Source organism: Xenopus laevis, chromosome 6S (assembly GCF_017654675.1).
Source record: "Xenopus laevis strain J_2021 chromosome 6S, Xenopus_laevis_v10.1, whole genome shotgun sequence".
Taxonomy (NCBI): domain Eukaryota; kingdom Metazoa; phylum Chordata; class Amphibia; order Anura; family Pipidae; genus Xenopus; species Xenopus laevis.
The window spans coordinates 22,739,049-22,764,112 of NC_054382.1; the positions used below are offsets into that span (position 1 = coordinate 22,739,049).

At 39.5% G+C, this 25,064-nt stretch overlaps 1 protein-coding gene across 4 annotated transcripts in view; it reads right to left on the reverse strand.

The window, feature by feature from the left end:
• Positions 1 to 16,720, reverse strand: part of mindy3.S (MINDY lysine 48 deubiquitinase 3 S homeolog) — a 54,502-nt gene extending 37,782 nt beyond the window's left edge. The window contains exons 1-9 of one of the 4 annotated variants that reach the window (XM_018269149.2): positions 16,582 to 16,720; positions 13,600 to 13,849; positions 12,090 to 12,169; positions 10,900 to 10,960; positions 10,101 to 10,265; positions 6,981 to 7,032; positions 4,313 to 4,427; positions 1,811 to 1,884; positions 1,032 to 1,111 (exon numbers count right to left, since the gene is read on the reverse strand). In XM_018269149.2, coding sequence (XP_018124638.1) covers positions 1,032 to 1,111; positions 1,811 to 1,884; positions 4,313 to 4,427; positions 6,981 to 7,032; positions 10,101 to 10,265; positions 10,900 to 10,960; positions 12,090 to 12,169; positions 13,600 to 13,693 — 721 coding nt within the window. In that variant the 5' untranslated portion in view covers positions 13,694 to 13,849; positions 16,582 to 16,720. Of the gene's footprint in view, positions 1 to 1,031; positions 1,112 to 1,810; positions 1,885 to 4,312; positions 4,428 to 6,980; positions 7,033 to 10,100; positions 10,266 to 10,899; positions 10,961 to 12,089; positions 12,170 to 13,599; positions 13,850 to 16,101; positions 16,271 to 16,378; positions 16,507 to 16,581 lie in introns of those variants that run through there. The other 3 variants (XM_018269151.2, XM_018269152.2, XM_018269148.2) reach the window with 3 other exon arrangements.
• Between the last annotated feature and the right edge of the window lie 8,344 nt (positions 16,721 to 25,064).

Below are 25,064 nucleotides of genomic sequence, written 5' to 3' on the forward strand. Positions count from 1 at the left end.
TAAAGCAAAATCAGTTAACACTAGAGATAATTTCAGACTACAGATAATTTCAGGAACTGATAGTGCCACCAACAGATCGCCGCTGGTAAAAATGACCAATTTTGTTCCAATAACAAATTAAAATTTGCACGTGTGGGTCATAGTGAAAGTGATCAGAATGTTCATTATGCCTTCTAAGTTATTTAAATATGTCTTACACAGTGATTCCTAGCGCAGGTACCATTATGTATTAGCATAATTAGCATTATGTATGGTAGCACTGCTGTTTTGCAGCTCTCTGGGCTTGGGTTTAACAGCATGGACTTCATATTTGCTCCCTGTACCTGTGTAGGTTTCCTTTGGGCACTCTGGATTACCTCAAAAGCATCTTTATCAAGGAAGTCACAGGTCAATAACATGATATGTATTTAGTTCACCTTTAGTAAATCTTTATAGCTAAGCTTTGTTCACATACTTAAAAGACGAAACACAATTAATCAGACAGATGCAATATGTTAAAAACAAGGATTGTCCTATCCTATCTGGAATGATAAAGTAATTTTACGGCAGAGACAGATGCAAAGATTCGGGGAGATTTAGTCGCCCTGGCAATAAACCTCCTCTTCTTCGGGCGACTAATCTCCCAGAAAAGCCTTCCTTGGCACTCGGAGCGCATTAGCTTTCCGAAGTCAGGAAACTTCGGACGACTTTGGAAAACGAAGTGCTCTGAGTGCCATCCCGCTGGCGATTTAGATTCTAGCCGGCAGGAAGGCTTTAAGGGGAGATAAGTAGCCAGAAGAAGAGGCAATTTGTCGCCGGGAGACTAAATCTCCCTGAATCTTCATGTGTGCCCTTACTCTAACGGTGTAATCGGACTAACAGTTACTTACACAATCTGGTACCTTGGAAATGAGGTGAAACGAGGATGCTGCTCCATCTGCTGGCCCATTATTGGAGTTACACACCACACTTATAATGGCACAGATATATGCTACATTTAAAAGAAGCATTTCACCTGACTCAAAGTGCAATAAAAAGGAATGATTACTTACTCATCCCTGAGCATTCCCGATCCCCATCCCACACATTGGAAACAGCATGTCCAGTTAGGAGTAGGTTGATTAAACTTTGGCTGAAAGGAATAAAACTTTATTGTAAAATTACATTTAAAAGTCACCATGCAAATTGTAGACTGAACAACTAGAAAGGAAACTACTGTGATGGCTGAATGGGATGGGCCAATTTGGCCCGTTTCGTTTCGCCAAAATTTTGCCGCCGGCTAGAGTGACATACCACCTCTCTCCATTAATTTTCTATGGCATTTTGGAAGGCATATTTATCACTTTCCCCCATTGATAAATACACTTTTAAAAATCCCAGAGAAATTTATGGAGAGTGGCAGAATTTCTGACTTCACTTTTTGATAAACATGCCCCACTGTCTCTTAGTAAATGAAATATATATATGTATGGGACCTGTTATCCAGAATGCTTGGGACCTGGTGTTTTCTAGATAACAGATCTTTCCGTAATTTGGGTCCTCAAGCCTTTGTCTACTAGAAATTAATTTAAACATTAAATAAACCCAAAAGGCTGGTTTTGCTTCCAATAAGGATTAATTATATCTTAGTTGGGATCAAGTACAAGCTACTGTTTTATTATTACAGAGGAAATCATTTTTAAAAATGTGGATTATTTGGATAAAATGGAGTCTATGGGAGACAGCCATTCCGTAATTCGGAGCTTTCTGGATATCAGGTTTCCGGATAAGGGATCCTATATCTGTATATATAATTCTCCGGGTTGTACAGTTTTATTAGCTCCAGATTTACCTGCCATGCCCATACAAAGGGTCGATTAAAGGCCGTTCTGCATCTTCAGTTTCATTTTTAACATTTTCAATTCCCTGAAAAAAGAAACCTGGAAGTCAGGATCATTCAATAAATAATTATAATGCTTGGCTCTTTACTACAGGACATCTCAAACACATTTGCAGCAAAGTTCAGGAATTAGGTTAGTTCAAAAACATTACTACTTTACTGACACTTAATAAATAAATATTTTCCACTGGGGGAATTTTTATTTTTTTAACAATGATTTGGAATATCGCTCACAATATACACCAAAGAATTACAATTAAGTTGTGTTTATAATAGACAGGGGACACTGGTAGACTATAGTGATTCCCTCTGTGTTATTTGGGGTCAATGGTCAATTTTGAAAACGCAGTTAAAAAAAATTGTGGAATAAAAACAACTAACATGACTAGCACCTGAGCCCTTGATAGAAAGGCTTGAAATTCCTGGTGTTTGTCATAAAATGGTTTAATCTTACTTCCAAATCTGCCCAGAGACTCCGTCACAATATGTTAAAGGCTTATGTAAAAGTTGGCAAAGAAAATGTGTTTGTGCCTCCTGTAATTGTATTAAATCAATCTGAGACTCTGGATTTGTGTCATGAAACTAAGGGATAGTAAGCACAAATGCATACTTGAGTTTTTAAAACATGCACCCAGAGTATCTTTAATTAGACACAAAATAATACCTAGTGGTTAGAAACCTTGTAAAATGCAGTAAAAATGCTGTATTTACACCTACTACAATTGGCATTTTTATTATAGGTCTGACTACCCATAATTATACATTTACACATGGCATACTGTAAATGCTTATTGAAGGGGCAGTATACCCCTTTTTCAACATGACTGCAATAAATATAATAGTGGGAATAGTGACAAATCCTGGCTGTGTATTACAGGGTTACTTCATTGGGGAATTAAATAAGGGTACTTTAGCAGTAAAGATCTGTACCTCTAAAGATGCCCCAGTAGCTCCTCATCTTCTTTTCTGCTGATTCACTACACATGCTCTGTGCTGCTGTCACTTACTGAGCTTAGGGACCCACTCACAATATACAGTACATATAGAATAGATATGTCACAATATAAGGCTGATTAGTGATTAAAACAGATAATTACTACATGGCAGCACAGAAACCAGTGCAACCAGAATCAGAATTTAATAATCAGCCCTGTAGCATTAGCTTATATTACAGACAAACCTCATTTTCTGCTTCATAATTTGTAATGACCACTAGTTTGAAGTCCTGGCTCATTGCTGCTATTGAGAAGCTGAAACTTTAGCCTGGTGCAATAAGTTCAGTATATAAAATATGCCATTTTTAGCAATTCATTTCTAGGGTGTAGTTCTCCTTTAAAGGTGTAATTCATTGATTGGGGAATTTCATAAGGGTACATAAACCCAATGAAGCGACACTGTAATACACAGCCAGGAATTATGACTTTTTGCCCTAGGTTTGGAAAGCCAGTATGCTTCAGGCAGGGTCCAGAGTAAAGGTGGCCATACAGGGGCTGATAAAAGCTGAGTCAGCAAGTTACCAGCCGTTGTATGGGGCCCACCTGATGACATATGGCAGAGTGATATCTGGGCAAAAATCATATCTATTGGGCAACTTACAAAATCCCATTGGACAAGGACATCAGAGTGCTCATGTGCTTCTCTCCTTCTCTCTCAAAGGTCTGTCTAGGCACCAGGGTGAAGGGCCAGTCAATTAGATCAAGCCAATGTGGCTGGTTTGTCAGTAGCCAAAACAGACAAATATCTGCTTGTTTGGCAATCTTGCCAAATGAGCCGATGACATCCTATACTGATCAATCAAAACATCAAAATCCTTTCATCAAAACATTTTGAGCATTCCCCGTTGTGTTCTATATGCATACAAATGCCAAAATAAGGAGCAGATTACAGGCAAATTCGGAGGGTCTAACTTTTAGTATGATATAGAATGGCCAATTCTAAGCATTTCAATTGGTCTTCATTATTTTTCTTTTTATAGTTTTTTAATTATTTGTCTTCTTCTTCTGATTCTTTCCAGCTTTCAAATGGGGGTCACTGACCCCATCTAAACCCACATTTCTTTGTAACGCTACAGATTTATTGTTATTGCTACTTTTGCATCACTCGTGTTTCTATTCAGGTCCTCTCCTATTCATAGATCATTCTATTTTCAAATCAGTGCATGGTTGCTAGGGTAATTTGGACCCTAGCAACCAGACTGCTGGAATTGCAAACTGGAGAGCTGCTGAATAAAAAGTGAAATAACTAAAAAAACACAAAAAATAAAAAATCATTTTCAAATTGTCTCAGAGTATCACTTTCTACATCATACTAAAAATGAAATCAAACGTAAACAACCCCTATAATGCCACCTATAGGACAGCAGGTTGAACAGCAATAAACTACCATACATAAACATAATAAATAAACTATATATACACATGTTTCCATGTGTACATAATTAAACATGAAACAAACCTTAGTGAGAATGACAGAATACAGGAAAAGCAGGACACCATACTTGTTTCTCCATGTCAAATAGCTTTCCAGAATGGCTTCCTTGAATTCACTTAAACTGTTAAATTTTCTTTTTCTATAAAGAAATGAAATACACATACAAATAATGAACATGCCATATACTTCTTTACCAGAGTTTCAAGACAACAGTTCATGACTGCAAACATGAAGAAAATAAAGACAAATAGAATCAGCAAGCTTAGAAATTTAACAGGGTATGAATGTAACTTCAGCACCCCAACCAAGCCTGAAGATCCAGTCTAGAAAGTAACTCACTTACCGTATGTTTGTATACTATTTCCCACTTTTTTTCTTACTTAAAATTAGAAGCAACCATACGGTTTATAATTTATTCTACACAAACTACATAAAGTGCATCTCAGTTCATCTGAACTCATATAGTTAATGCATTCCAAATCTGAATGAAATAAGCTATACCCTTATAGTAAACTCAATAAGTGAAGCAAATGCAATAGTAAAAATACCCTGCCAAACTAATTTTAGTCCCTCTCCTACCCTCCTCTGCCACAGAATCTGCCTTAAGGTGGCCATACACGGGCCGATAAAAGCTGCCGACTGACCAAGTCAGCAGCTTATTGGCCCGTGTATGGGGTCCCCTGACGGGCTTCCACGATCGAGATATGGCCGAAAGTCGTTCAGATCTCGATCGGATGGGACAAAAAATCCCGTTGGATTGTGGCCGCATCTGTTCTTTGATGCGGTCCCGCGATCCGACCAGCCATTCCCATTCGTTAGGGAATCGGGCATGATATTGCCCACCTCAAGGTGGGCATATCGGAGAGAGATCCGTTCGTTTGGCGACATTGCCAAACGAGCGGATCTCTCCATGTATGGCCACCTTTACACCCAAAACAAATGCTGTTTTTCATCTATGGCAATTGTGCTATCCCCATCTGATCAGTGAGGGGTGGGGACCCAGTGAGAAGCACTTCTAAAGGGTGATTTGTATTCTTCAAAGGCTACACTAAAATAGGGTATAATTAGCATTAGCATTAATAGGCAGCGATGACTCTGCTTTTTTAAAGGGATTCTGTCACGGGAAGAATGATTTTTTCAAAATGTATCAGTTAATAGTGCTGCTCCAGTAAACTTCTGTACTAAATCCTTTTTTCAAAAGAGCAAACAGATTTTTTAATATTTAGTTTTAAAATCTGACATGGGGCTAGACATATTGTCAGTTTCCCAGCTGCCCCCAGTCAAGTGACTTGTGCTCTGATAAACTTCAGTCCCTCTTTACTGCTGCACTGCAAGTTGGAGTGATATCACCCACCTCCCTTTCCCCCCAGCAGTTCAGAATAGGAAGGTAACCAGATAACAGCTCCCTGGTAGATATAAGAACAGTACTCAATATTAAAATCAAAGTCCCACTGCGACTCCTTCAGTTACACTGAGTAGGAGAAACAACAGACTGCCAGAAAGCAGTTCCATAGTTCAGCACTGGCTCTTTCTGAAAGCACATGACCAGGCAAAATAAACTAAGATGGTGCCTACCCTTGTTGGGTTATGAAATTTTACATGGTAGAGTGAATTATTTGCAGTGTAATTCAGATATAAAGATTACACCACAAAAATCTAGACAGAATCCCTTAAACTATTTCCAGATGCATCCATTATTTTTCATCCTTAGCAAACTGAACATTGAACGGCCCATTTAGAATAGGAATACATTTAGTCTCTCTTTCTCAAGTATAAACAGGGCAAAAAGTGACAAATGTAATTTATATTATACGGGTACCGCCAGATGCGGACAATGCATCATCTCCATTGATGCATAAATTGCTATTACTTTCTCAGGGACACCACAGGAGCTGCACCAATGAAATCTGCAATATGCTAGGACCCTTCATGTATATGGCAACCCGCTTATATCTATCTCCGTGACTAACATTCCTAACATGTTTTCAGCAGGTAGAATTTACTGGTCACCTGTTTAAAAGAAAACATTTTATTGGTTGCTATGGGTTACTGCTCCTGGGCAAACTTAGTGCCTTTTATTACATATGGGGGTAAATGCTTATAGGGATGGTAAAATAAAAATATATATATATTTTTTCCCGTCATAATAGGCTCTGCTTTGATCTCATATTTACTCCATCCATTTTACTAAGCAGATGTAAAACTAGGGTTGCACCGAATCCACTATTTTAGAGTCGGCCGAACCCCCAAATCTTGTGAAAGATTCGGCCGCATAACGAACCAAATCCTACTTTGTATATGCAAATTAGGGGTGGGAAGTGTAAACCATTTTTTACTTAATTGTTTTATGACAAAAAGTCACGGGATTTCCCTACCTGCCCCTAAATGGCATATGCAAATTAGGATTGGCATTCGGTTTGGCAGTAGGATTTGGCCGAATCCTGCTGAAAAAGGCTGAATCTGGCCGAATCCTGAACCGAATCTGGATTGCATCCCTATTTAAAACCAAGTGTGTGTGTACCACATTTATGCGTAAAGTGTATATGTAAATAATTGCTTTCAAAGCCTTGATGATTTTACTGGCCCTATAAATAGCTAAAATTGATATGCTACAATCTCCCAAGCTAAACTGGTTTAAATCAGGCAATATAAATAATACAAGACAGTTGAAATGCTTTAACGAGTTACTTACTGAATTAATGCATGAAATCGCTCAAAGCCAAGCTCCTCTGCAGCCAAGGCAGCTACATACAAAAGACACCTTTCAGCACTACACACAGCAATTAAAATACTGTACACACAAAAACATACAAACAGCGGTGGTAATTCAGCTCAATGAAACAGAAAAAGATTTTAAAATGATGCAAATCCATTGCTTGTACTGTATCTATTTACTGAAAATATTTGGCAGAACAAAGTCATATATATATACATACTTGCAAAGTAAAGCACTGTGGTGATGCTATCGTCACTTCTCCTCCATACAAGCAACGTTACATTTAAACAAATTGTTCAGTATAAAAAATAAAAACTGGGTAAATAGATAGCCTGTGCAAAATAAAACATGTTTCTAATATAGTTAGTTAGGCAAAAATGTAATGTATAAAGGCTGGAGTGACTGGATATGTAACATAATAGCCAGAACACTACTTCATGCTTTTCAGCTCTTTTGGTTTCCACTGATTAATAAACGGAAGATGCACCAAAATCAGGTAAATAGCCGGCCTGTTGGTATCTCAAACAGTAAGGGGCAGATTTATCAAGAGTCGAATTGAAAGTTAGAATTTTTTTACTTTTTTATGGTCAAAACTGTCAAATTCAACTAGGGAGTTAATCAAATTCGAATCAAGTATTTTAAAAAATTCAAATTAGATTTTCAAGATTTATCATACCCTTTAAGAACTTGAATTTGACTATTCGCCACCTAAAACCTGCCGAATTGCTGTTTAAATCAATGGGAGACTTCCAGGGATCAATTTGAAGTTGTTTGCAGCCTTCCTGATATTCAAGTTTTTTTCGTAAAATATGATTCCCTTTTTTCGAGTTGATTTAATTCACCCGAGTTTTAAAAATTGGTCAAATTTCGAATTTATGGGAGTTTTTAAAAACTCACATGAATTTGAAATTCGACCTTTGATAAATTTGCCTCTAAATGAACCTTAACTAGGCTACGCTGGCATCTCCTGGTACAGGCAGCCCTCTGCTTGACACAAGAAGGAAACAGAATAGATCTGAATCCAAGGTCAAATTATGCTCTTAAAAGTATTACGGTACAGTGTATAGAGGAGTTGTAACGTAACATCTGAAAAACACAACACCTAACAGTGTTGTTTGAAGCATGAAGAAAATAGTGGTTTAATAAAGCATTCAGAGGGCAAATAAAGTTCCAGAGTGAAACATACTGTTTTGGTTAGTGTTAAAGTGATACTGACACAAAATTTTCTTTTTAAAATATTAATCTACATTAAAAACTACATATAGAAAGTTAATGTAAAAGCAGCAGGCAAATACTTTTATGGCAAAATTATAAATAGCATTCAAAGATAATGTTATGATGGATATAAAAAAAGGTTATTTTCTGGTGTCAGGATCTCTTTAATATACAGGTACAGCAGCCATCACCCCCACTCCAACCTGGGGAGATGGCTGCATGAAATACAAGAAAATGTGACTGCTCTTTACTTCTCACATAGTGGAACTCAGTAGAGCCAGAACTATAGGAAGGAAGTATGTGGCAGAGCTCAATATTGCATTGTGGAAGACAATGTGGGTGTACAGCAGAAGGAACAATAGATGGATAATAGTCTCTGGGAATGGACTGTAGCTATGGGATAGCAGATATAGTAAGGAGAGATGGTGCCTTTAGTAGCAGTAGGACAATAGTTTCTGGGAAGGGAGTGTGACTGTGGGATATCAGGTATAGTAGGGAGAGATGGTGCCTATAGTAGCAGTGTGATAATAGTCTCTGGGAAGGGACTGTGGCTGTGGGATAGCAGGTATAGCAAGGAGAGATGGTGCCTATAGTAGTGAGTGTAGCTGTGGGATAGCAGGTATAGTAGGGAGAGATGGTGCCTATAGTAACAGTGGATAATAGTCTCTGGGATGGGACTGTGGGATAGCAGGTATAGTAGGGAGAGATGGTGCCTATAGTAACAGTGGGATAATAGTCTCTGGGAAGGGAGTGTGACTGTGGGATAGCAGGTATAGTAGAGAGAGATGGTGCCTACAGTAGCAGTGGGATAATAGTCTCTGGGAAGGGACTGTAGCTGTGGGATAGCAGATATAGTAGGGAGAGATGGTGCCTATAGTAACAGTGGGATAATAGTCTCTGGGAAGGGAGTGTGACTGTGGGATAGCAGGTATAGTAAGGAGAGATGGTGCCTATAGTAGCAGTGGGACAATAGTCTCTGGGAAGAGACTGTGGGATAGCAGGAATAGTAGGGAGAGATGGTGCCTATAGTAACAGTGGGATAATAGTCTCTGGGAAGGGACTGTAGCTGTAGGATAGCAGATATAGTAAGGAGAGATGGTGCCTATAGTAGCAGTGGGACAATAGTCTCTGGGAAGAGACTGTGGGATAGCAGGAATAGTAGGGGGAGATGGTGCCTATAGTAACAGTGAGATAATAGTCTCTGGGAAGGGAGTGTGACTGTGGGATAGCAGGTATAGTAGGGAGAGATGGTGCCTATAGTAGAAGTGGGATAATAGTCTCTGGGAAGGGAGTGTGCCTGTGGGGTAGCAGGTATAGTAGGGAGTGATGGTGCCTATAGTAGCAGTGGGATAATAGTCTCTGGGAAGGGAGTGCGGCTGTGGGATAGCAGGTATAGTAGGGAGTGATGGTGCCTATAGTAGCAATGGGATAATAATCTCTGGGAAGGAACTGTGGCATAGCAGGTATAGTAAGGAGAGATGGTGCCTATAGTAGCAGTGGGATAATAGTCTCTGGGAAGGGAGTGTGACTGTGGGATAGCAGGTATAATAGGGAGAGATGGTGCCTATAGTAACAGTGGGATAATAGTCTCTGGGAAGGGAGTGTGACTGTGGGATAGCAGGTATAGTAGGGAGAGATGGTGCCTATAGCAGCTGTTGGAACACAGCCTATAAGATCTGAACTTAGCTGTGGGATAACATGTACATTAGAGTAAAATGATATTTAGTAGAATAATTTCCTTGGTTTTTTTTGACAACACGAACCATGTACTGCTAACCTAAATTTAGAAACAAATGCATGTGGAGAACTGTAGCCATCCTGATAAGAAACTGAAAAACGCATAAGTAAGAAAGTTAGCCATATAAAAACAGGACATCTTACAAGGCTGCTCGATTTGCTGACTGGATTCTGCAGGATTCTCCGACTCTGTCTCCTGTGTAGCTTTCCCTTTAAGCCAGCTTGCCAAGCAGTACGAATTTGAATTCAAGCTAACCATTTCAAGAATATCACTTAGTGTTTGGCATAAAATGTCTTTCTGCTCTTCATCTGGCAAAGGAGAAAAAAATGAAGATTTCCAATAAACAACAAAGAACAGAAGCATAGATAAAAGCAATTCTGCACTTTAAGGCTCAACAACCTTTGTGTGAGACTGGGGTGCACAGTTATAAATCCTTAAACCGGCACCCCCTTAAAAAATCTTTGCCCTTTTATTTTTGATTTATTGTATAAAAGTCCAACGTTTTGGTCCTCATTGGGACATTTCCCTTGAAATAAAAGTATAAAATATAAAAGAGAAGGAATGATGTGATTTACCCACTGATAATTGGTGCATCCCAGGAATAAAAATACTGCACTGTGGGCATTAATATGTACTTAGAAATGCAACATGTTTGCATGTTTTTTGTACCAAAATTCTTGACTTGACATATAATGAGCTCAAGTCAACATGTGGAAGCTCAATGCTAAATACAAACCCTAATAGGTTGTTTTAGGAAAGCGGTTAATGTTTCATTGAAGGAATAAAGATGGGAATAACAAGTATCTGTGGTTATCCTACTAATGGTATGATACATTACGAGTGGTGCACCATGTCAAAGAAACATTACTTACAGAAAAACAATATTTTAAAGGCATGGAAAGCTTTGCATCAATTATAAGAGATTATAAGAGATTTTATTACCTTGGCAAGACCTCCAGTTAGAATGCTCGGTGTTAAACAATTGCCTTTTTAGAAGAAAAGCCTACAAAAATAAACAATCAACAATCAAGCAACCAATTAATGAGTACATCAACTGCCACATGGAAAAATACATACACTGAATATTGGGAGGCACATTTATCAAGGGTCAAATTTGAATTCATGCAAGTTTTTTTTTTGTTTTTTTTTTAAACTCCCATAAATTCTAAATTCAACCAATCGAAATTTATTACAAAATCGAAATGAATTTGAAAAAACCCACAAATGTCACGGCTGCAAACATCTCCAAATTGATCTCTGGTCCTCTCCCATTGACTTAAACAGCAATTCAGCAGGTTTTAGGTGGTGAATAGTCGACTTCAAAATCTTAGGGCCAGAGTATGATAAATCTCCAAAATCTAATTTGAATTTTTTTTAAAAAAACTTGAATAGAGTATGGATAACTCCCTAGTCGAATTTGACAGTTTTGACCATAAAAAAAAAAAATCTAATTCAAATTTTTGAATTTTTAATAAATCTGCTCCTTAGTGTGCTGGAAAGGTTTAACTGCAAAGAATAGAAAAATAAATGCAAGATAAACATTTCTTTGTTTTTCCAAATCCCTATATCAGTGGAAAAAACTGTACAATCATAAAAAAAAGTTTTTTCCCTATAAGTGAAACATGTAATATTTAGTCAATGTGATTTCTATTGAAAAAAAAATATTTAAATATATGGTTACTTTTTCTATTTGAATAAAAAGTTGTGAGGCCAGAAAGCACAAAACTGACCTTCATTGCTCCTTATGAGGCACTAACCCTAAACTCTTCTTGCTTGAAAAGTGGACTGTTTGGCATAAACAGAAATTACTGGGCCCAATAACCCCATACTCTGTGAAGCAGTAACATACATTTAAGGGGTCCTCCTCTTGTTACAGTAGTCTGTAACTCCCCCCTATTGCTAAAACCCTGCTGGCTAGTGACAATGCCTTTAGACAATATTCACTGCCAACAACAAAGGGTGAAGTTCAGGAATGAAAAAAATTTGGAGAGGCCAACTGCTGTGTTTCTGGTAGGGAAAGGGAAGGCTCTCAGGGAAAAATATGTTTTATGCCAGGCTTTCATTCTCATTTAAAATATCTCTATTTTACAGTCGGAATTGGTAGAGAGAAGAAAAATTGGATGGCAATTTACCTGTACGGGTGCAAGCACAGCACATGGGCCACCTTCAAATTGCTCTAATGCTGTTGGTTCCGTAGCACTGAAGACAAAGCCTAGTAATAGATTTAAAAAGCTATTAGAAGTAGTTATTGTTGATGTTAATGCAGTATTTCACAGGACACATCACTTTCCCTCATTGAGTGGCAGTGCGTTTTCATGGTGTGATTATTACAGTCAGATTAAAGATTAAAAATCTTCCAATTTTGAGTGCGTCAATTTAACGGATTCAGGAACACAAAGGGTATTCAGGCCTCTCCAAAGTCAGACTAATATGGTCAGAATTAAGATGCACAGAGGCTGCTGTTCACGCTACTAATATATATGGATTAGGTTACTCTGGGATTTCAATGTGAATGTAATCATTTTTGAAGACTCAAACTGACTTAAATGGTATAATGTAGGGATGTACCGAATCCAGGATTTACATTATAAATAAGTGGCTATACAAATAGCAACTATACCCCTGGAGCCAAACCCAGATATTACTTCTACCTTTGTCATAGGTTTTTAAGTTTATCAGAAAATGCTCAGTTAAATATTGAAATAGTTTCAGCATAGAGGACAAAGTTTTGTTTTATCTGCAAGAAAAGCCTAACATGATAACAATTTCTAAATTTTTTTTATTGTAAAGTAGTAATAGAGATAAATTTTGTGTGCACACAAGAATAATGTGCTCTGCAAAAATGAAACCCCACCCCCCAGTTTTATATATAAACATGGTTCCATTATGCAGGGAGATTAATTATTCACTGTTTATCTCACGAATATAACAAAAGCAACATATATTTTTTTTAAGTTGCAAACAATAGGCAAAAAGCTTGTTCAGCACAACCCTTCATTGCTCTCATGTGGAACAATTGTGTATACTGCCCCTTCAATGAAAACAAAATTCCTACTACTGACAATAGCACTTAAAATCCCATTCTGGCACCAAGTAAATAACCACCAACTGCTGAATAAGTGAATTATGAAAAACACAGATAGAGGCGATAGTAAACAATGTCCCTAAGATGCAGCTGGAGGTGATTAATTAATTCATAGACACACCGTTAGTTAGTTAGTTAGTTAGTTAGTTTGATATTCACAAAGGTATATATAGTGAATAAAGTACCCCCTATTGTAAAATATAAGGATATTATAAGTTACCGAGGCGTTCCATGACCATATAAAAACACAAGGCCAAAGGCTTAGTGTTTTTATACAGGTCATGGAACGCTGTGGTAACTTTGAATATCCTCATATTTTGAAACTGGGGGTACTTTAAATATTATAATACACAAGTTTCGGTGAGTCATGTGACAGAAATGACATCAGAACTCACCGTTTATAACTGATGACATCAGAACTCACCGTTTATAAGGATATAATTTACAAGGTATTCATGGCTTTTGTGTATTATAGAACAATATTGTCAACTGTAGCAGACTTATTAACAGTATGTGCATTGTGCTAATTAAAAAAAATACATTTTATAAATTCTCACCTTGGGTCCACCGCTTGAATACAGAGTCCATCGAACCATTGGAAGCTTTCTTACCCCATACCATATCCACCAGTTCTTTATCGCATTCTGACATGATTAACCCTTGGCTTCCCTTCCCTTACTGAATAAAGATGTTTTAGACGGATTTCTCCTTTCAACATGAATCATGTAATTATTGCCTGAGGGAGGCCAGGAAAATTGTGCTTGATAAAAACTGATGGTGTAGGAATGTTCACTGAAGAATCTTGGGCTAAATAAAACACAAGTAGACAAAATTATGTAAATATGGTTTTGCTTAAATCTTAATTAATGCAAGGCAGATGTGGATGGCATGTTTATTTTACAAAGCAACTGATACACATGTTGCTTATATTTTTTTTTAATAACTTTCCCTATCTCCCCAAATTCCAGGACTATATTGCCAGAAGAAAATAATTTTTTAAAATATAAATCCTGGAAAATGTACAGTGTACCACTCTGTAACAAAGAAGTCACGCATGCTGTACTGTTTAGCTACTGTGTAAAAGGATACTACTAGTTACCTACCATGGATAGAAGTAGGAAGTATTGTGGAAGAAATATTAACAGTTTCTATCTAAAAATAGCTACTGGCCCCTACAATATCTGATGAGATTTAAAATTAATCTCATTCATTTTAATTTAATTTATATTATAGAACGGCCAATTCTAAGCAACTTTTCATTATTATTTTTTTTATAGTTTTATAGTTATTTGTCTTTTTCTTCTGATTCTTTGCAGCTTTCAAATGGGCGTCACTGTCCCCTTCTAAAAAACAAATGCTCTGTAAGGCTACTGTTTATTACTGATCCATCTATTCAGACCCTCTCCTATTCATATTCGTCTCTAATTCAAATCAATGCATTGTTGCTAGGGTAATTTGGACCCCAGCAACCAGATTACTGAAAGTGCAAACTGGAGAGCTGCTGAATAAAAAGCTAAATAACTCGAAAACCTTTGATAATAAAAAATAGAAACAAATTGCAAATTATCTCAGAATATCACTCTCTACGTCATACTAAAAGTTATCTTAAAGGTGAACAATTCCTTTAACATCTTTCAAGTACATCATGTTAAGTATATGAAGTGCCAGGTATGTTTGTTAGGCAGGGCTGAGAAAAGCATGGTCCTGGCCCAAAGGCCAGAGTAAAAATATAGACAGTGCTCAAGCTGAAAGGATAGTGCTGCCCCATGATCTTCAAAATGGGAACAAAACTAGGACCTCCCCAGCTGATATCAGGTCAGGGGTCATCTAAATATTGAACGGCTGGATGGAAAACGAGTGAAGCGATTTTTTACAGCTTACGAGCTGTGAATATGATCCTCTTTCTTCACGTGATGTGAATTGCCCTTAGTCCAAGATCAGTTTAATTTAGTCCTCCAGCGTGGTGGCAAAATTGGCAAGGGTCTGCTAGTAGTGCTTGTCACCAGTACAGAGGGGTCTATCTGGACAAAATCTTCTTCAACCAAACTAAAAGAATCCAGTGGATACTATGTAATCAAAGTTGCTTACCCTGTTGCCCTCAAGCTGCAGCCTGCAAGCCTGGACTGGCAATCTCTGGATTCTGGTAAATGGCAGAGGGGCTACTGTAAAATGCTATGTCACGCTTTACTGGGCCTGTTAGGGCACTGTTTAGGCCTCTGTGTACTTGAAATGCCAGGGCCTATTTTGAATTCCAGTCCAGCCATGTCAGGTTGCTAGGGCTCAAGTTAGAAAGGTTGCACTTTATCTTAAGGGCTCTTACACACGGACGTTTCTTTCTGTGCTCCCCTGTGTTGCGCTTTCTTCTGTTCAGCCGCAGGAGTAGACGCACTCAATTATTGTGAAGGGGGCTGTACTCACACAGACGCGGCATGTTGCATTTCACCTGCGTTCGGAGCATAAATGCGTCTGTGTGAGTACAGCCCCCCTTCACAATAATTGAGTGCTACTCTTGCGTTCCCCTGTGGCTGAACGGAAGAAAGCGCAACGCAGGGGAGCGCAGAAAGAGACGGCCGTGTGTAGGAGCCCTAAGGGTCGCAGAAATTAGAGTTCTCTACACACTCCCAGCTGTAACAATGCTGCTCAGGTGGGATCTGCAGAATTAATAAACATGTGTGGTGCATATTAATAAACATCTACTATCACACCTTATATGTAATTGTAAATAGGATATTCCAATGGGTTCCTGGGATACTGGGGGTCAGAGACCACTGTGTCCGACCCTAAAGCTGCCCCTCTATTCAGAAAGGAGAAACTGTTTATGAGGTAGTAGAGCTCTTGTAATTCAGTACAAGGAAGGGCCTGTTTTTTTTCCCCGAGGGATTTTGGCCATACGTTATAGCAAATGAAAGGTCTGCTGGCGACCACTTGTTCTTAGGGTGGACTGGATGTTGGACATCCCTGATACACACAGATCCCAAGCAAGTGGGCCTGTGACAGCCGCATAGAAGTACTATTGCTCCGCCCGTCCCACTGAGCGTGAGATTCACATCCCCACTCACCTGCCTTCTCTATCTATAGGCACAGAAACCTACACATATCCGGGAAGCAAATAATACAGCCCTCTGCAGCACTGGCTCAGGTAGCGGGAGAACAGGAAGCGGAAGTCAGCAGTGCGCGAAGTGAGGGCGGAAGTGGAGAACCCTAGTGCGGGGCATGAGTCTGTAGGAATTGTAAATATCTAGTATGTATGGCTAAAACGCAGCTTCTCTGCTGTACAATTGCCAGCAGGAGGAGCAGGGATGTACAAGAAACGCCAGCATAGAGTAAAATTCTTACGGCATCGCTGGTGGAAGACGTTTGTCCCTTGTGGCGTGCCGTAGCAGCTGGAGATCCCACGCTGTAATGCACAAGCTGATGCAGGAAGTAGCGCTAAACACAGTGCTGGTACCTACATCTCTAGCTGCCGCGAGTATCGCATTGTTTGGGAGCTGTAGGTACCAGCTACGGAACGCATTTTAGGACATCCTGCTGCGAAATACCTGTCCTTCATGCGATGTCCTATGCCTTCGGAATGGCGCATCGGGTGCTTTTACCGTCACTCACCCTCCCTTCTCTGCCGTCAGTCATACGAACTCTGCCCTGAGTGCCCTCAGTCCTCCAGCCTCCACCCTCTTTCTTCAGCACGCCCCCCTCAGATCTCTCTTTTCAGTGGACAGTCTTGTCCCTAAGTTTCTAAAGTGGTGAGCGAGGGCGGAAGTAAGAGAACTGAGGGCAGCAGGCCCGGACTGGCAATCTGTGGGTTCTGGCAAATGCCAGAGGGGCTGCTGTATGGTTCCATAGAAAGTTACCAAATAGTGGGCTGGTAGGGGGCTGTTTGGGCCTCTGTGTACTTGGAATGGCAGGGCCTATTTTGACTCCCAGGCCTGGAGGGCAGAGTTCATATGACTGACGGCGGAGAAGGGAGGGTAGAGGACGGAGGTTTGACTGCAGATTTGGACGATGAGTGACATAGGACATTGCATGAAGGACAGGTATTTCGCTGCAGGATGTCCTAAAATGCGTTCTGTATTGGTATGGGAGGGCAAGCTAAGGGCAAGAAACACGGCAAGGCTAGGAGAAGGCGGTAAGGGAGAGCAGGAGGTGAGACCAGTGTCAGACTGGGACACAAGGGGCCCACCAAAAAACTTTAGACCAGGGGTCCACTCAGTACTTTTATTCTACCTCTCCTCAGTCCTCACTCAACCTCTATAGTCTATTTTTCTTAACATACTATAATCTATTATTCCATCTATTTAGCCTTTTTGTTCTCATTGAAATAGGGAATGGCCATGAAATATGCCAAATGTTTAGCAGCATGAGGGACCACTGACACCTGGGCCCACCGGGAGTTTTCCTGGTAACCCGGTGGGCCAGTCCGACGCTGGGGGAGACTGAAAAGAATAATGCTAGACCAGGTCTGGACTGAAAGTCAAAATAGGCCCTGGCATTCCAAGTACATAGAGTCTAAGGGATCTTACAGCAGCCCCTCTGGCATTTGCCAGAACCTGCAGATTGCCAGTCCGGGCCTGTGCGACACCCAATTTAGGCACAACATTATTGATTAGGTACCTGTGAAGGCCTGTAATAAAAGGCACAGAGCTTGCTTGTGTGCAGTAACCCAAAGCAACCAATAATATAGTTGTTTTTAAACATGGGAAAGTAAATGCAACTTGCTGATTTTTTGCATTTGGTGACTAGATCTGTAGCAAACTATGTATCTTTTATTATACTTAATACATACCACACTAGGGAGAGGCAAGTAATGTACTACAAAGGCATATGCCTGGGTGATCCCTTAGTTTCAACATTAACCCAAATCCAGGGTCTTCTCAACGCATTCACTGTGAAAGCAAATTTAGCAGCGCCTCAACTGAGCTGTTTGATACATTGTGATAATTAGCTGTGTGCATGATTATAAAAATAATAATAAATGAACTGTAAACTCAGTGAAATATGTTTGTCCTGTAGTTGTGTACAGCATAGGTCATTATATTGCGTGAATTCATTTAAAAACCAAAAACAAAGAAATTGCCAGAGCTCAGTCTAACCCACGCGGTGATTTTAACCAGCTGCTAGAAGCACCTTTGCACTAGTGTTTGGTCTAAGCCACACTCTGGAGTTGACCAGCTGTTAGAAAATTTAAAAAGCTATTAACTGAGCACAAAAATAAGGCAAAAGATTGCCAGCGAACAGTTAGCCTTTAAAAATGATTGTTACTAATACAGAACTTTCACTGCCCCCTTCCATTGCTGAGAACACTTTTTAAGGTATGGGAGGTGGCACTGAAGCTTATTCATTACCAAGCAATTTCCCCAAATACTCCACTCTGGGAAATTGAGGGGACCCCCCATTTCTTGCATGCAGACTTGCAGTTATTTTGGCAAACACAGAGGGTACAGGTAATTGAGGATCTATATGCAGATGGTGTTTTTAAAACCCCCGAGCAGTTTGAGACTGATTATGATGTGGAGGTTACAGCCTGGTTACAATATTACAAACTTAAACAGGCCGCTAAGGCTCAATTTTCACTATCCCCAGTTGTTATATCTAAATCACCACTGGAAAATATGTTGGAATACCTCACTAGCTTCTGCAGAACTCATCCCCTATCGTGGCTCTACTCTGTGTTAATGAAAAACAAGAAGTGTGTAGCGGGTAATTTTAGAGGAAGTTGGGAATCAGCTATAAGTGACCTGGAGGATGAGGAGTGGGAGGAAGCTTTGGAGGCTCCCAGTCTGGTGTCCTTTAATGTAAGAAGTAGATTCTCCCAAACTCTTATTCTACATCATGCATACATCACACCTGTACGTATGCACAGGGCAAATATAAGACCAGATGACTGTTGCCCCAAATGTCATTTGCCAGGGGCCGATTTTCTTCACCTGATGTGGAGCTGCACAGAGGTGGCTTTGTTTTGGGCGAAAGTCTGTGAGGAACATACCCATATAACTGAAATACATGTACCTGTGAACCCAAAAGTGTGCCTGCTAGGTGTCATTACTTATCTCTCTAAGTCCCCCTATGTGTTAGTATCCCTGAGAGAATCGCTCTTCCTTGCACGCAAATGCATAGCACTTAAGTGGTTATCGGGTGACTCCCCCAATGTACAGATGATGGAAAAACCTTTTGCGGGAACATATTACGCTGGCATGGTTAGTCTACATCCAAAGAGACACACCAAATAAGTTTGACTTGGTCTGGACGGGATGGGTGGAAGCTTTGCGGTCAGGGGCTGATCCTGCCTGAGACATTATACCTGTAAGATTTGTAATTGTATAAATGTTATGTTGTATGTGGTGTAATGCACAGTTATGTACCTGGTCATGTGTACGGATATACATATGAATGTCCATTATTGTGACTTGTTTCTCCACCAAACTTTCTTTTTTCTTTGTATTTTGTTTTGAAAAAGCAATAAAAAAGATTATAAAAAAAAAAAATGATTGTTACTACACTTTGGCCAATATATCTAAGTTCACATGTTACGTCAAGGCCCTTAATTTAACGTGAGTCGTAAACTGTCTATTAGCTTTCTAAGTCTGTAGTGCACTTAAAATTAAGTTCCCAGAAAACAGCGTGACTGAGTAATAAGACCATGTTGAACTTACATTTAACTGCAGTTAGCAAGCAGGGAACCAAACTAGACTTTTAGATTCAAGCACCATCTTTATGTCTTGTCTTGCTCAGGTCTCCTAGCAGGGTGTAAACATAGTGCTGGCAATACTCTTCTTGCTGTGGTTTCTTCTTGGGAATCAGGGGCAAGGATGGGAAGCTGTGTTCAATTTTTTTATAGTGCTGGGGAATATGTTGGCTGTGGATAACTACATGAGTGTTCCTTTGGCATGCTCTGTCCAGCCTCTGTTCTGCCTGCCCACTGGATGAGGCTGGAGAGTTCCATCTCTATTTCACTATGTGTGTGCAAACAGGAAAATGTCCAGTTTGTCACTCTGTTATTTGCAGACATTCAGGATATCCTTTCATCAGTGTATGTAATATGCCCATATTAAAGCTACCGTCACCAATATTCCCTCTAATTTTTTAGCTATGTGTGCAAAAAAATATTTTGTGTGCACATTTTAACGTTGCATGCACATTTTTAAAAACTGTGCGCTCAGGTCAAAATAAATGCAACAATTTTGTGTTTTCACATAAAATTCTTTGTCCCACCACAATTTCTTGAGTGCACAGGCCTCAAAATTTGTGTGCGCGCTCACAAGTTCACAGCTTCGAGGAAACATTGACTGTCGCAACATGTTGGTTACAGAGACCCCATAAGGCTTTTGCTGGAAGTGAAAGGAGGCAGAGAAATACCAGGGCAGGTTCAGAAGGGTTTTGTATTCACAAAATCAAGATGCTTTAGCTTCAGAATTATATGGTTTTTAGTGCATATACAGTAAACATTAGTTAGATTGTCCCCAAACATGGTCCATTATGCTTTTCTGTTCACAGGGCCTTCGCATATTTGCAGTTCCAGCAAAGACCCAAAAATTAGTCTCTAATTAGGCTCTTACACAAGGCTTTTCAACGCGTGGCTCTCTGTTGTGGCTCTCTCCTGTGTTCCACAGCAGGGGACTATGGGATGAAACACCCTTGTGTAAGAGCCCTTATAGTTATATAATTATAAGGTAATATTTGTGATTTTGCTAAATTAATATTTGCCTTAAATACTACACACAAAAACACTCCTGGTTTTGCAGTGATTAAAGAAAATAAATTAACTGGCCTCCCTTTGCTGTGTGGGTTTTCCACGCTTTCTGTCAAAGCAGGAAAGTGCAATGGCCTGCTTTGTGAAGCCTCTACTGCAATGGCATGCAGATCTGTATAACCCAAAATAACAGAGCAAAACATCATCAAACAGAAATGCATTTAAAGTGGTGGTTCACCTTTAGACACTTTTTTTCAGTTCAGTTGTTTTCAGATAAACCAGAAATAATGACTTTTTCCAATTACTTTCTATTTTCTATATTTTAATTTTTTCGGATTGTGTGTGGCATGTCGCAACATTTCTAGTTGTTCGGTTGTATCGGTTGTTTAGACGATCGGACAGGTTAAAAGATTTATATCAGCTACAGATAATATCTCTGCTTTTATTGCCTTTCTGATGATATCAGTGGGTGACTGTCACTACTATTTGTCGGGCATGACTTTGTACGATTGCTGTCTGTCAATTAATGACCTTGCTTGTTTATGACCAGCTTTACTGAACTTTCAGACTAAACACCAGAGACAGGAACATTAAACTTAAATTTTGTAAAAAAAACAATTTTTGTAAAAACTGTAAAAAATAAAAGATGGAAAGCAATTGAGAAAAAAGTCTTTATTTTTGCCGAACAATCTGAAAACAACTTAACTGAAAAAAACAGTTTGGAAGGTGAACAACCCTTTTAATGGCGAAACCCAAACTAACACATTGAAGTTGAAAACATGTATGACAAAATAATAACGAAAAAAATACTCTGAAGATGCACTTTCTCTAAAGTCAGCGGAATTCAGACAGAATAAGCTTCTTGACTCAGAGGAGAGTAATAGAAAATAGGATGAATCCAGCGCAATAGCCGCTTAATGAAGAATGCTTATATCCTCTTAGGAATAGATGTACCGCACGTCTGAAGTCAGTATTTTAATCAAGAAAGAGGAGAGCACTCTAATACAGATTTACTGCTGTGAATTAGTGTTTATTGCTGACTGACAAACAAAACATGTTTAGGGCCCTTAGGCTAAGGCCACACTAGGCGATAGCGCCGCGATTTGACTCGCGGCGACTTTTCGCCGCGACTTTTAAGCCGCAATCGCTGGGGAAACTTTTGCGCTGGCGTCTATGGGGAATCGCCAGCGTAAAAACACACGCGGCGATCTTTTTTCTATTGTCGCTCGAAATCGCCTAGCGAGGCAATTTCGAGCGACAGTAGAGAAAAGATCGCCGCGTGTGTTTTTACGCTGGCGATTTTTCGCGATTCCCCATAGACGCCAGCGCAAAAGTTTCCCCAGCGATTGCGGCTTAAAAGTCGCCGCGAGTCAAATCGCGGCGCTATCGCCTAGTGTGGCCTTAGCCTTAGTGCTCTTTCTCAAGTGTTACAGAAACAGATGCAAGATAACATTTTAAAACACATCACTCCACCCCTTAATAGTCCAATGCCCAATCATTTTGATATGTAAATTGTCAAGGTACAGGCAGGGTCAAAACGGAATTTAGGATCACCCAGGAATGCTTGAAACAAATCCTATAGTCGGGCATTGAACAGGCATCCTGGCATCCTTTTATTTTGAATTTGGCAGCAAATGCGTTTGTGCGCTGACATCAACGTGCCAGCACCAAAAACTAAACGGCCACCATGGGCGCCGCCATCTTGGATTCTCCGTGGACGGGAGCAGCGTTCCTGACAGTACTATCTAAAACCAGCTAGTGGAAAAAGTGTTTGGAAGGTAAACAACCTCTCCAAAGGGTATTAGGCTCTTCATGTAAGAACCTTTCATTGACTTAATGTTTTTTTATTGTAAATGACTGGATAAAATGGAATTACCTAAATGCACACGTCAAATGGAAATTAAGATATAAAGATATTCCTGTTTCAGCTCTTCAGCTCTTAGCACCTCTAAAGGGTATTTCATGGTCAAAGCACCTCTACAGGGTACAGGCCAGCGCATTGGCGCGAATATGCGCATGTTTTGGCGCGAACGTGGACAGTATTTAAGGCCCATTCTGACCCCCAGCCAGTGCCTGTGATAGAACCTTGATTCTGGTGGTTCCTGAAGCCTTGTGCTGTCTGTTCCTGAAAGCTTTTATCTGTTATTCCGGTTTTGATCCCTGCCTGTTCCTGACAATTCTGATATCCGAATCCTGACCTTTGCCTGCATCTCGACTACTCTTTCTGTCTGACCCCATCTGTTTGATTACCCGGTTTTGACCCTTGCCTGCCTGATGATTCTTGATATGTGCCTGCCTCGACCCAGCTTGTCTGACGATTCTCATGCCTGCTCCATTTGTACCGTGACCTTTGGGCCAAAAGACTCTGCTAACAGCCGTGCCCCTTTGCCAGCCAGAACATCTCGCCTTGTACCCCTCGTTAAGTCCAGGTGGCACCCAAGTAAGCTGAGGGCTCCTCCCGAAGCCCAAAGGTGGTCACACTACTGGTGAAGCCGAGCCGAGGCCGTGACAAATCCACATTAGATTCCACATTAGATTACATGACAACACAGGACCCAGTGCAGTCGGCATATTCTGATTATTAATCAGTCTTGCTGTATCGGCTTCTGGCAGATAGTATTTGCTGTTGATGATCCCTAAGCAGCCCAGACCACAATGAACATGTGCACAGTCTTGGTCTTGCAAATATGTTTAACAAAGTTACAAGATGGTGACCCCCTGTGGCCAATTTTGAAAGCATAAATCATTTGTTTGATTAGGCTTCTGGTGCAGTAAGTTCATGTTTATGTTTAGTATACAAAATACAGCATTTCTAGCCCTATTCTATTTTAGACTTTACTTCCCCTTTAAGTGTATAGAGCTATTGTGTAGGGCCTTTTGTACAGCAGCCAAGGGCAAAGAACCTCTTCTTGTTCTTGACCTCCTTCTTTGTAGCTTGCCCTTTCTTCCCCTTTATGTACAATGTGGCTCCTAAATTGCTCTCTAGATATGCGAGTAATCAGTACAAAGAATTGCTAAAGTCTGAAAGGTGCAGGTTCTGTGTCAAGGAGGAGCTCTAGAGCTGTTCCCAAGGCTTTTGTGGCTAAGAGTCCTCTATAAAATATGCAATTTTAAATAGAAAAGCTTCTAATTCAGTTCTTCATTATAGCTAGCAAGAACATGGAAATGTTAAAAGGTCAAATCATTTATACAGCAATCATTTAATTATATGTGATGCAAATGTAAATTCCTTTCGTAAGCTCTTAAAAAAAAAGATTAGTAAAGCAAAGAATGTCGCGGACACTAGAGTGTTATTCTTGAGAGAAACTAAAAACAAGTAATTGATTTTGATCAGGCTTGGCAGAAAGCAAGGTGGCCGTCTAGAATGAGATACACAACAGTTGGAGGCACATTTATCAAAGGTCGAATTTCAAATTCATGTGAGTTTTTAGAAACTCCCATAAACTCCAATAAATTCGACCAAAAGAAATTTATTTAAAAAAATCATATTTTTAAAACTTGGATGAATTAAACCGATCCGAAAACTCGAATTAAATTAAAATTCAAATTGAATTCGATTCTAATTAAAAAATTCGATTCGAGTTTTTTCTCCGAAAAAAACTTGAATGTCAGAAAGGCTGCAAACAACTCCAAATTGATCCCTGGACCTCTCCCATTGACTCAAACAGCAATTCGAATAGTCGAATTCGAATTTTTTTAAACTCAAATCTGATTTGAATAACTCCCTAGTTGAATTTGACAGTTTTGACCATAAAAACATTAGAATTTCGCATTTGACCCTTGATAAATTTGCCCCTTAAAGTATATAAGAATAAGAATTTTCTTCTTTTCTCATATTCTTGTAAAACATATTTTCTGCATTGTTGCAGTCTAAAAGTGAGAAATATTATGTTTGTCTGTGTGCTATAAATGTTTCTATAAATGATTTGATAAAACATGTCAGCTTCCCTTATTCCACATAGTCTTATTTTTGTCTATTATAAACAGTATAGGAGATGCCACATACAGAGCAACCAAATGAATGTTCTCTATATACATTAGTAAACCTGTAGCATCCAGTTACTTGGAAGCTGGACCCAACCTTTGCAAAACAGATTCTACATAGTGAGCCACTTGGATGTAAGGATGCCACATAGATACATTCTTCCTCAGCAAATTATATATTTATGCACAACCATATTGAAAGTATAAGCAAACTCTAATTCAACGCTGGTTTCAAACTTACATATTCTTTGCTCACATTTGTTTTGCTTAGAATTTTATATGCCAAGTTGTGTCAGTGGCTGATGGTTTCTTTGGACTAAGATTTCGGCACCACTACAATGTCTTCTGGCATTG